Source organism: Charadrius vociferus, unplaced genomic scaffold (genome assembly GCF_000708025.1).
Source record: "Charadrius vociferus isolate BGI_N301 unplaced genomic scaffold, ASM70802v2 scaffold187, whole genome shotgun sequence".
Taxonomy (NCBI): domain Eukaryota; kingdom Metazoa; phylum Chordata; class Aves; order Charadriiformes; family Charadriidae; genus Charadrius; species Charadrius vociferus.
Window position 1 is genome coordinate 1,954,565 of NW_009649180.1, and position 13,402 is coordinate 1,967,966.

General features: G+C 38.9%; 2 protein-coding genes across 2 annotated transcripts in view; one reads left to right on the plus strand and one right to left on the minus strand.

Moving 5' to 3' along the window:
* DUPD1 (dual specificity phosphatase and pro isomerase domain containing 1) overlaps positions 1–737 on the plus strand; it is a 24,690-nt gene extending 23,953 nt beyond the window's left edge. The window contains exon 4 of the mRNA XM_009888658.1: positions 390–737. Coding sequence (XP_009886960.1) covers positions 390–637 — 248 coding nt within the window. The 3' untranslated portion in view covers positions 638–737. The remainder of the gene's footprint in view (positions 1–389) is intronic.
* A 5,724-nt stretch (positions 738–6,461) lies between these two features.
* The window catches only part of KAT6B (K(lysine) acetyltransferase 6B), a 110,611-nt gene continuing 103,670 nt past the window's right edge, over positions 6,462–13,402 (minus strand). Inside the window, exons 15-16 of the mRNA XM_009888660.1 lie at positions 12,264–12,573; positions 6,462–10,326 (exon numbers count right to left, since the gene is read on the minus strand). Coding sequence (XP_009886962.1) covers positions 7,841–10,326; positions 12,264–12,573 — 2,796 coding nt within the window. The 3' untranslated portion in view covers positions 6,462–7,840. The remainder of the gene's footprint in view (positions 10,327–12,263; positions 12,574–13,402) is intronic.

Sequence of the window (13,402 nt, forward strand, 5' to 3'; positions counted from 1 at the left end):
GCCCAAACACAGAATTACATACAAGTTGCCTGTGAGGCATGCAAGCTTAGGCTGCAGCAGGGCTAGCCAAGTTACTTAATGCAAGAATGCAGCCCCCAGGCAGCCTCTGCAACCTTTGTTCACAAATGAATTCAAAGATACCTGGTTTAGGATTAAATGGGTAATCTCCAATGTAGATGATTGTTCAGTTAACTACAGTAAGATTTACAGCCTCAGTTTCCCCACATGTAAAAAGATAGGCCTTACAGAAGTGCTGGTAAGGGTAGTGAAGCCACCAAACAGAGCAGAGGCACTACAGAAACCTCCACTGACAAAAAAAAAACAAACAAAAAAACAAACAAAAAAAAAACCCTGTGTCATCTCTGCATCATCTCTCTTTGTTTCCGCAGACAAGGTTCTGGTTCACTGTGCTATGGGTCGCAGCCGGTCAGCCACATTGGTCTTGGCTTACCTGATGATTTACAAGAACATGACAGTGGTGGATGCCATTGAGCAAGTATCAAGACATCGATGCATCTTGCCAAACCGGGGCTTCTTGAAGCAGCTGAGAGAACTGGACATAGCGTTGGCACTGCAGAGGAGGAACGCCAAAAACAGCCTACCATCTGATGGTGACAAGAACAGCACCACAATCTAGTATTGTTCCCGGCAGGGTTGTGCTACTGGAAAAGAAACTCCATAAAAGGAGATGAGGGGAAGGTGTAGTTAATTACACAGTCACAAGGATAATTTGTTATTTGGAAGGAAAAACAAAGTAAATTCAAATGCTGTCAAGATGAGAAAGAAGAGAAACCAAATTTAAAACCCATCTTCTTAGAATGTTCCAGCCTTAGCAGAGTTTTGTGTGACATGAGCAAATAAATTTTACCCTCTGTAAAAAAAGCTTTTACAGCACAAAAGCAAGCACAACTTACAGAAAACCCTCTTCTACCCGAGTGCCCGAAAATCCTGATCCTAACCCAAACACATGGCCTTTAAAAGAGTGGAGCTAGGCATTCCTGAGGAAATTTTGCAGGGAAAACACTAGGATGGTAGCAGCACAAATGAATCGTGAAGTTTAGTCCCAGAGTCCTGACAGACTTTGCAGGAGTTTGCCTTTTTGTGCTGTTTCCTGGCATCTCCATTTCTTCTTTCACAGTTATTTATAATCTAGGGCAGCACTGCCTTTAGAGACCCTCCAGATGAGGATCAACTACCCAGTCTTCATAATGGACTTTGCAGCAGACCATGCAAGCTAGAAACAAAGCAAGACCCTGGGGAAGGTCAGATGCATAAGCATATACAACCATTCAAGGAGATATATACAGAAAAATTTCAGCAGTTCCAGTTTTAACTTGTTTTTCCTAAATGCTTCAACTGCCTCAATTTTAAAAGGTCCTATACATTCAGTATCCAAGTCAATTTACTAGTCTGCACAAAAAAAAAAAGACTGAGAAAATTATGCCTTGTGACTAGTTTTCCTGCGCTTAGAAAAACTAACAGCAAAAACAATAAACAAGAAAAACAGTGCTAAAAGGAAGCTCAACACTGAACTTGTGCAGCCCTAATAACCCCCTAAATAATCATGGATTATAGCCAATTTTAATGAGATTTTCATTTTAACTAAAAGGGCAAGAGGCACAGGTGGAGCCTTTAATATCCCACAGTGACCTGACTAACAAGGAGAAAGCTGCTACTGTGCTTCCAGACACTACTGCTCATATTTACCACTACCAAATGTTTCCTCCTATCTCAGCTTTAGTCACCTTAATACATTGTTGTGCTCCTATACAGCTGCTAATAATTTTATTTGTTGACAGAAGTAGTCCAAATACCCAAATGGCAACACTGCATCTACCCTCCTGAACTTACTCAATTTACTCTATCTGATAAAAACCATCAGTAACTGTTTTGACACTATGAGAGTTTTGCCACCTCAGCAGTATTTGATAGTCTCAAAATATACTGTAGAGGAGGATCACAATTAAGCCATGTTTACCTTTCCTGCATCTGCAAAAAAGGTGAAGTCATCATCCTCCCTACTGGAATTTTGCCCAATTCCATGTATCAGGTAAGAGGTATTAATTGCCTCAGTGCCTGAGAGGAACAACTTAAGCACCGAGAGCACAGAAGAGTTCTCTTGGTCTTTACCAGCTGAAAAAGACTTCGTAACTTTGGTGCAATATGCAGTGTAGAAGTCTTGGATACCTAAAAAACAACCAAAAAAAACCCTCACAAGGCAGAAATGTGCCACTGAGAACTGCAAGTATATGCTACAAACCAAACAGAGTTGAGCACAACTTTAAACCATTTCTTGTAGATGTTAACAGCTCTTTACAGGTTTAGCATCTCTAGTGTGAAGGCTTTCTATTCCTTTGCTTCCTTTTGGAGCCCAAAACCCAGTAAATCATTAATCTCTAAACAGTAATTATAGCCAAGGCTGCAGGCACCCACAATGCAATGCTTTTGACTTATCATTTGTATTTATCTGTATACCTCATCTTCAAATTCTCAGACACAGCAGAACACAATAAACACAACTAGACTACTGTTAAAAAACAAATTAGACACCACAATGTGAATATTCATGATAGAGATACACAAACTCTAGGGCTTACAGCAAATTAAGCATCCCTACACCTGGGTTAGAAAAAAAACACAACAGAAAAAACAGAAATGAAAGAAAACTCAAAGGAAGTTATTTGACACTTCAAAAATAAATAAGCAGTCACAATGTGGGTTTAAAGAGTCAAAATTCTTGGACTGGGTCCCTCAACTCTTTCCATCTACTTCCATAGACCTTCAAACGCACCTTTTCAGAGCATCTTACTGTCTACTACAATTTAATTCATGACCCAGACATGCAACAGCTCTCCCAGCCTTGTGTCTGACAAACCTGCCTTTGAGACACATGGCCCGGCTCTTTCATTTACCCTGATGAAGAAAGCTGAACTTTCTCACCTCTATGACAGCAGTGGTTCTTAGCATTAACCTTACAGACAGGAATTCTGTACCAAATGATCTACTATAATACAACAAATATCGACCAGGACTTCCCTCAGTCAAGTTAGAGGCTATTTTCTTTTTTGTATCCTGCATGATAGTTTGATGACTGCTGTAACTGGAAGAGGATTTGTAGCTGATTCACACGCAGAATTGTATTCAAACAAGGTTTTCTGGGGCCTGGAGATGGCTATTTCTTTTGCTGTCTGAGACTTGTGCAAATACACAGGAAAAATTTTAGCTTCCTGAGGCCCAAATGCTTGTGGTGGAGACTGAAAGCGCTTTCAAACAACAGCCTCCCAACTACTGATAGAAAGCAAAATACTAGAAGTCTGAAGTAGTTCCCACTGATTTTGTCCTGCACAGCAGATTAGGAAATTGGCACATGGCAACACTGACACAGCAACAGAAGAATGTATTGACAATTTCCAAATGACAGGATTCCAAGCTTCGCAGAAACTAGGAGCTGCTATTCTTGCATGGAGATGAAAAATGGCACAAAACTGTTTTCTCAAGAAGCAAATCAACAGAACCCTGTATTCCAGTGTTTCTACAGATACTACTCAAAGGCCTTAAACATGGCCTAATTAAGTTTATTTATTCTTACTCAGCAGATGAGGAAAAAACTACCAAGAATTTAAATTACTTAAAGTTACGATAAAGCCAAACCTGTAATCCTACTTTGTATCTTTTTACAAACTCCCTCCCTACGCCACAAAGCTCAAAACAAGAGGTTTTGATCAATGCATACATACCCCAGAGCTTCACTGTGGAAGAGCTGACCTATACAACTATATAGGTCACAAACAATACTGGAAATACATAGTTTTAATATGGAGAAGTAGTAAAAGTAAAGGGAAGAGGAAGAAAAACAGAGTCCTAGGTCTTTACTACATTGGTAAGTCTGCTTGCTGCTAAAGGTGCCAGTCTCTACAGAACAGGCTGTATTAGGATCACCCTCAGCACTACAGATAATTGCCAGGCCCATTCTTTCCATTTACCACACTGTATATAAATGGAGTTAGTTTCTATCAAATAGCCTGCCTGATAGAAAAATTAAACAGCTTATAAAACTAAAACACTGAGACAGTAACCTAACATGAAAGTTTTCTATGTTTAGAAGCTCTGTTTCTGCTTATATCATACAGCTTCTTTAAAAGTTAGTAAAAAATTGGTTATATTTTGTCCGCTACTAGGAGATCGGGTAGCCAGAGCATGACAACACTTACCATCCCTCTCTTTGCTAAGGGGCTAGAGCGCAGTTTTCAGGAGTACTGTGATTTGGCAGCTACCAGATGAAGTAGGTTCTGCTCCAAAGACAAGTATCTTCCCTAGAACCAGGTCTTGCCTGAAGCACTCTGGTAGTACAGCTATGCCAATTAACCAATTCTGAAGTAAACATACTTATTTACTTTTTTCCCTACCATTCTCCCAGAATCAAGACGACTAAATCAGAAAAAGCAGTAGTCCTGGAACATCTAGCTTCCACAAAGCAGGCAACCCCTGCAAATTGCTAACTAGGAAACTAATAAGCCTTGGCAGCATTGACATCACCTACAAGCCAGGTCTGCAAACAACGTACACGCAGAACGAGGCATTTCCTTCTTGCAAATCACCAATGGTACGAAGCACCCTGTTTGTCAAACTGAAGACTAAGATTGCATGGGCATGGAAACCTGCATTCACAAGAATCATCTACTGCAACGCTGTGAAGAATCCTTTTGAGACACTAAAAGAAAGAGTTAATTCTCAGCTAGGATGGTGCTAGAGCACAGTCAAAACTGACACTGCAACAGACACACAATATATACAACAGACAGATCTGTCAAGGAAAAGACAGCCACCTTATAAAACAGAAATTTCAGTGCAGTAATGCAATTCACAGCTGAATAATCGCTATAGGAAAAGATCTAGGAAAGCCATTTGTCCTCCTGAAAGGAATTCAGCTCTGAGATAAAAAAAAATAATAAAAATTGTGAACTTGCCTGATGTGGACACACAGTACATCACCTTCCACCCAAATTTTAATCCATATATTGCAAATACAGAATTTTAACAGTACGCTGGAGTCAGGAGATGCTCAAGTTCAGGTTAGCACATACTGAAATGGCAAGAAGGTCTGACTTGCCGGTATGTTACAGGCTTGGAAGCCTGAAACTAAACAGAAGTGGATGAAGACCCAGGTGCCTTTTTCACTCACTGCAAAAACATATAAATGAAAAATCACAAAACATAGTGCTACTTTGAGATGCAATTATTCAACAAAGATACAAGGTCCTAGTTATACACACTCAAAGGCTGCACATTAACTGTGTTGAGTTCACCTTCCCTCTTGCTAAGCATGAAAAAAGGTGACTGACTTTGTGAAGACAAACGTGCATATAGTTTAAGTACTACGAATACTCTTTGCATTCAAACAGCAAATTTGACAGTGTAAGTGCATGGACAAAGATCTTTGTTGTATTGTGCTCTCCTTGTCAAGCACTCTGAACTCCTAAAACACAAGTTACTCCAAATTACCATATGACCAGCAGTTTTAGCTCCCATTCAGACCCACTATTTTAGACTGCTGCCCCATCATATTAAATTTCAACAAGTTATGCACATGAACCTGCAGCTTATATTTCTTGATTTGGCAACACCACACACTTGACGGGTTTTATTTAAAGAAATACACATTTCTCTGACTTTTGAGCATATAAAATATCACCTACAAATCTGCCTTACGAACCGGAATGGGGACAGAGTTTTCAATCAAGACGACCAACCCTTTCACCTTAGCTACCAACCCTCCTGCAGTGTCAGTGTGCTAGAGGGGGGAGGCAGTGGCAACATTCGCATTAGAAGCCATTTTGAAAAATTCTTACAATGACTTTCTCTGGTGCAGATTCACACGCACACAATTTAAACTTGGTCCATTCACGACCTCCATGTATAGACAGCCTTCTTGATTTTTACCGACCTTCTATTGCTAGATTAGAAGTGTTCATATATGAGTGTACGTGTTTGTGTGCGCGCATATACATGCATATACACAGAACTCAGAGGTTCAACACAAGATTTGCATCATCTTGTAACCCAGCAATAATGACAAAGGAAGAGATTACAATTCTCTCGTTAAGATACAGTTCAAATAGCACATCTGTTACTATAATATGCCCTTTTATATATATATTAACATTTTCTATAGGGAAGAAGTTTCATACATTAAATATTGACAACCTTGTAATGTATTAAATACATATTTATTCAATATTTTATTAAGATTATTAAAAAAAATAATCTTAGATACTCTTTATTTTCACAAGGTGTATGCAATTATGATGAGTAACCTACACATAGGCTCTAACAGCCTAATCCAAACCCCATCAACTTTAATGGGCTTTAGATCAAGCATGTGAGAGCACTGTAACAAACACTGTTTCCGGAGGTAATTCCCATGCAACATCAAACTATGACAAGACACAAGAGGCTAAAAATGGCTCATCATAATTTATTTTATGTTAAAATGTACAGCTTGGGGGGGTCTTGTTTTTTGCAGTTTTTATTTTTGTTTCTTGGGTGGTTTTTGTGTGTTTTTTTTAAGTGACTGACTAAAAAGATAACAGATAAATACAAGAGTGTCACTGGGTCCTATTTTTACATGTATCAAGCCTCTTCTGTTCGGCCCTTACAGTCACTCTGTACAGGTACAAAGGCTACAAAAAAGGAAGCAATATAAACAGACACAAATAACTTTTGCCTTTTTACATGCGATCTGTAAGCTTAGTTTGAGCTATTCACACGCTACTGCTCTATTTTTTCCCTTAAAAAATAACTCCAATATTTTATAAAGATAGAAAAATCTACAGATGGAATGAAAATGTAAAGTTAGAGGCATTTCCATAAAATAGCAACTTTACACCAAATTCACTACTTTTTTTTTTAAATCCTGCCAAGTATTTAGACATATATGAAAATGTTTCAAAACTTGACAAATAAACACTGAGATGTTTCAATCAACAAAAAAACATAACAGTATTTATAAAACAGAAAGCTGCCTTTTTTCCTACCCCAGCCCCAAAGAAACCGGTCACAAAAATGGAAAAGAGTCTCAACTTTACACTAAACATACAGCAATAAAACCCTTTGAACTAACCAAAATGTGAATAGCTTTTGCAGCTTTTTTTATTATTTTTTACAAGTTTTATAATTAACAAAAATATAGTTCTGTTTTTTTTACCCCTCAAACTAGGGTAACCTAATCAAGGCAAAAAAATTAAGAAATGGCTTACTGTTAAGCACAACACTTGTACAGTACTACAAAATGCACTGTCACTAACAAAGACATTAGCGGCATGCGGAAGTGTCACCTTCAGAAACAAAATAATACAATAAAAGAACTGCTAAAAGGCATTTACATGTGGGGAAAGGAGAGAGAAAAAGCTCACGATCCAGTACTGTCTGATAGTTTTGGAGTCTATTTATCCACATTTTTAATGGGAGCAGGCACATAAAATGGCTCTGAACCATCAGCTGCTGTGTAATTGCAGTTCATAGAAAGAGTTCTTCCTTTCCAGAGAACTTCAAGCTCAATGAAATTAACAAAAAATGGAAAACCACCTAATTCCCCCCAAAGAAAACAGAAGAAAAGTTAAATCCCACAAAGTTAAAAAAAACAAAATGAAACAAAAAAAACCCCAAAACAAGAAATAAAGAAAAACTTGTATAAGGCTTTCTGCTGCATACAGCTTTTAAATGGTGCCAACAAATGTTTTTGCATTCACACCAATTGCTGGTTTTGAAATCGTACTCTCCAAAAGATACTTGTGCAGATCAATCCAAAATGCCAGTTTGGTAGTCTGTCTCTCCAAAGGGCCTACCTTCTCATGTAGGATCCATTAAGAGACTGTTTAGACATGCCTGTATTCATGTAGCCATGATGCCCCGGAGGAGTGTACATCATGTTACTGTGGGGTGCTGTCTGCATTGGTTGCTGTGCATATGGCTGAGTTCCCATCATCCCCATCTGCATCTGCATAGGGTACTGGGGCGTTTGATTCATATACCCATGATTACTGTGATATCCACTATTCATCATCGGCTGGGACATACTATAACCATTCATAGCATTAAGGGTATTCATATTCATGTTCACTGAATTGACATTATAAGCTGGGGCTGGCATCAAATTTACACTCATGTTCATACCACGCTGCATCGTTAAGGTCCGCGCAGGCCCTTGCATGGCCACAGTCTGTGAAGCACGCCCATAAATTTGTGGTTGATGGGCTGCAGCAGCAGGTGGCAGAGGTGTGGATTTGGTTCTTACGGAAACATGACCTTTGCTGGCCATCTGAGTCTGCAGTCTTTGGGTGTGGGATATTCCAATATTCGATGAAGTCATATTACGCTGCAAAAGGGGAGGCGGCAAATTCATGGGAGGAGGAGTAAGGTTGGGGGGAGGGGTCATGGTAGCCTGTGCTTGGGGTCCTCCAGGAACAGCATGTGGAGACTGAGAAAGCTGAACAAGCCCTGTATTACTTAAGGGGGTGGACAAAGAGGCACTGTTTGCATAGGAAGTTACAGCAGCTGAATGGCTGTAAGGCAAAGAATGATCCATAAGTGTGTTAGTTAACTGTTGCAGTTTGGCAAGGCTGAAGGTGGCAGATGGCTGTGAGTAATGCCCCGCTCCAAATTCACTCTGCCCCATTCTTTCATATAATCCAATGTTGGCATTGCCAGTCTCAGGGATTTCGGTTAACTGCATAGGTGGTGTAAAATTAGTGGCCATGCTGCACTGGGACAACTGTTGGTTGCTGCTTGGAGGCCTTTCAACAACACAACCTTGGGGAGATTTTACGTTACAAGTGGGAGGAGAATTGATGTTTGTTTGTTGCATCATACTACAGCTTCCATTAATGTTAGACATCTGCTGTGTCACTGCACAGCTACTCTGTGTTAGGTTACTAGATGTAAGGCTACTGTACGAGCAACTGTTTTGGGAAGAATTGTTTCCACAGATACTACTACCCATTGTAGAATCATAACTGCTTGGGTTTTCATAGTTTTCTGTTGTGCTCTCAATGCTCCCTAAGTCACTAAACCCACTATCCACAACTTGTTGCGAGTGATCAGAGACTGAGGGAACATCCATCATTGGGCTGGTCTCCATGTTCTGTAGAGACGGCACAGAAATGGCACTTTGATCTGGGCTGATCTGAGCATAGCTGTTCTCTAAAGGAGCAACATTTGGACTATTAACAGAACGAACTGACTGGCTGGGATGAGAGTGCACAGATGAAACTGGGCTACTGTGATCAGACTGCTGACAATCATCCAGTGTAGTCATTTGGGGACTTTGGTCATTATGGGCATAGTTCTGCAAACTTCTACAGGCCTCTTGAGTCTCTGCACAGTCCTGAAACGTATCTTCATGTTCACTTGCTTCTTGGGTTAGAGACTGTACTGCTTGAACCGTCTCTGAATCAATCTCCATGCTCTCAGTACTCTCTCCCTTGAAATCGGAATGTAACTCTTCACCAGCTTTTTGGTCCTGTTTGTTATCTGTATGATCATCATCAGATTCAGGCACCGGGTCTGAATCTGTAGCAAGTTCTTTCTGGTCACTTTCACACTCGTCAGCTGCAAGGTCAACACCACAATCCATCAAGTCCTCTTGATTTGAATTACCAGTTTGAACATTTACGTCTAAAAAAGATTGCTGTGTTTCCATCATTTCTTTGAAAGCTTCACCAGGCAGTTCTTCTTTCTCCACTTCTGTTGAACCCATGTGGCTATCGTCTTCATCATCTGCATCATGATCCTCATTGTGAGAAGGCTCTTCATCCTCCTCCTCCTCCTCCTCCTGATCATCCAGATGCACGGACTCCTCTTTTTGCAGGAACACCTCTTCTGCTTTGTCTTTTTCTTGATCTTTTGAATTGGTTCCACCTTCTTCTACACTCCTTTCTTCTTCCCCAGCTTTCATCATATCATTTTCTTGTTTTTCAAAGGGTTCACTGGGTGGATGCAGAGGTTCAGGTTCTACCTCTTTTACCTCAACATCTGGTGGTGGTAATACTTCAACAGGCTCTTTAATTGCTTCTTCCGTAACAGCAGGAACTGAGCAGGGCTTGTCTTCAGCTACTTCCTTTGGTTCCTCCACCAGCACCTGATAGTCAGGCTCCATAGGAGTCTCAGGTGGAGTGTATAAATTAAGCTTAAAGCCAGGTTTTCTTTCTTTGCTTTGCCTCCATTTAGATGGACCACGCTTAACTCCTTTGGGCCAACCCTGTTTACTCTTTAAAGGTTCAAGATTGTCTTTAGTGCTTTCTTCCAATACAGCTACATCCTCTGTATTACCTTTGGGAGGCAATAAATAGAGACAAAAGAAAAGTCTTAGCTTGCACAAACTAATCAATATTTTCAAACATAAACCCACAAGTAATTTATCAATTCAAAATGTATTAAGAAACTCTGGAACAAGAGTTTTAAACAGACCTCAGACCACAACAGAATGACATAGTATCTACAGCTCAAACACACTTACGCAGATATGTAAATTTGTTCTTGTTTGGTGGCCTTTTAACAGGGACCATCAAAACCACCATTTATGCACTAGAAGAATCCCAGACATTTAAATCACAAGACGTGTAAACTAAAGCAAAAATATTGTCCAAATATAACCTGTGTTTTTAGAATAAAAGTATGCCATCACTTTATATAGACATTGATCTAATGCGTATTCATCTTTCTTGACAGTAATAACATGAGAGTCTGGAGTTTCCTGTTTGACCAATCTCGAGGACAAGCCATAGTAAGCATATAATCATGCTTTAGTACCAAAACTGAAAAAAAAAACAAAACCAAGTAGTTCATTCTAGCATCTTCTCATGGGCAACATATTATGACACAGCTCACAATACCTGGCAAAAGCCAAAAGATAATTGAAATATAAACACAGAGTGCGTCAGAGCACTAAAATTATCCACTGATTATAAAAAACTACCTATTCACTCCTCCTCTCTCCGCAGATACCACTTACACATACACCAGAAAAAGGGAGAACTCTCGGGATATGATATGCTGTACTTGGGAGTGCAATGGCTTCAGCGATACTCCTTTGCCAAATTCTGCCTCTCACTGCAGTGTTACAACACTCCTACAGTTGATTAATGTGATTACATGGTCCATGGGCAAATACACAGTATCAGTTTAGTTAAAGCAGTGCAAACCTGACCACTGGGACCTAACCGAAACACTGTGAATTTCCTACTATTAGTTTAATTCATTTCTGTTGAGAAGCAGGGAAAAGTAGCAATATTCTAATGGACCTGTGTACTGATTTCGTAAGCATGGTTGCTCCAGTCACACAAAAGCTGTTTAAAATAGAAAATCAGTGCATGATTCCTCAGCTGAGGGTTGTAAAGATTAAACTTTCCATGCAATTATGAAAACACTAAAGTAGTACCCACTGGCTTTTTAGAGGAAACATATAGACCTCAGAATCCAGCCATTCATTCTAGAATTGAAACTTATAAGTATAATTTGAGAGCCAGGAGGTCAAGGGATGACTATATGTTCAAAATAGCTCATCAGTAGTTTCACCATCCATCCAGTAGCTTTTCCGTCAGGAAATATCCTTGAAATCAAACCAGATAACCAGCTTTGAAAGAAAACAGCTAAAACTATCCCTCTCTTTTGCAGGGAAAAAAAAATAGGGACCCTAGTGTTGAGGGCATATTGTGCCCCAGAAACAGTAAACATTTCATTGAATTACCAACAATGCTGAATAGAAAGGTATTTGTGTAAATCAAATCTTACTTTTTGCTAGTATCTTTTACCAAGGATACAAAAACAAACCAGGGCAAACAGTATTAGGCAATATTTCAGTGATATCCCTACTCTGTTGAATATGAAATGCCCTGTTGTAGGGACATAAAAGTTGTTTTTGGCAATATGACAAGGAGTGCACTGCTTCAGACTGGAAAACACTTGTTTTCTGAACACAAAACTAGGATTATAATATTAATGGGTCAGGTATAACAAAAGAGGTGAGCACAATAGAAACAAAACAAAAAAGTCTGAAGCCATCACTGAATGCCAATAAACTACGTGACATTAAGGGCTCCAGTAGCACCTCTGAACAGAAAGCATTATTAAGATCGTAAAATTTTAAGAGCAAACTGGCTGAATGCACCTCATTAAAAATTTCCAGATTCATAACAAAAATAAATGCTTCCTTTGAAGGCCACCTGAGAAGTTAATTTGGTAAAGATATAAGAACATTTTCAACTTACTTGTACAATTGTCATCACTCCTGTAACATCGAATATCTTTCTCCTCCTTGTTCTGCTCTTCCTCTTCTTCCTTCTCCTGTTTCTGCTGCCCAGGTTGATACTCAAAAGCTTTTCTAATCACAGGCTTCAAGTCATCATCTTCCCCATCCATCTCACAGGTAGGTTCCAGCTGTGGCATGGGACGCTCCTCATCTGAGTTATCAAATGGCTCATTCAACACCTCTGTTGTTTCAGAAATTGTCTCTGTTGTAACACTACTATTAATTCTTCTGCGTTTACGGCCCCTTTTCTTTTTCAGTATGAAAGGTCTCTGAAAAATAATTCCACAAATATAACTCTTCCTGCATTCCTGTTTGTTAGCTGACTCTAGACATAAGTTTTTGGAAAGTGCGTTACAATCATCTATTTACTCATTCAAAAAAATACCTTACATTGCATAAAATTCAAATGCAAACAGAATCTAAAAGTAAAATGTCTAAACAGTTTAAATACTTATGTATCTATACATGCAAACAAACCTTTCTGTAGGTGAAAATTAAGACTAGGATTTTCTTCAGATTGTAGTGACTTTTACCTTCTTCTATCAAATAGTATTCATAGAGTATTACATAAACTGTACGTATTCATTTTTCCTCAGTAGATTTATAACTCCCAAACAACGTTCACAAGTATCAAAGTTTATTCTTCTACATTTCTGGTTTCTGCTATTTTAGAAATAATGTATGCATATAGAAAAGTAGATAACAGCAAAGGAAGTGAACCTTAAGCTTCACGTGGGTGTCAACAATACACTAAAAGAATCCTACAGTTGGCTGCTATAAAGCAAAAGCTGTTCAACAGTTTATATTTCTATTCTTACACATTCTCACAGATTTATAGTTACTTTTAAGTTTACTCATGTAAACTATAAACAAAGAGACACTCCAATTCCCTAATTCTCACCAGAGACACCTAAATACAGATGCTAAGGTGAGTGCTTTAAAACTTTTGGATGTTTAGTTTACTTATTTAAACAATTCAAATAGTTGATTTTTCAACAAAATTAAGAATTATGTAAACACTACAGTAACCAGAATTTAACATTTAAATGTCTTGGAAATTAGAAGAATATGGGTAAAAAAAAAACCCTTTTGTTTTAA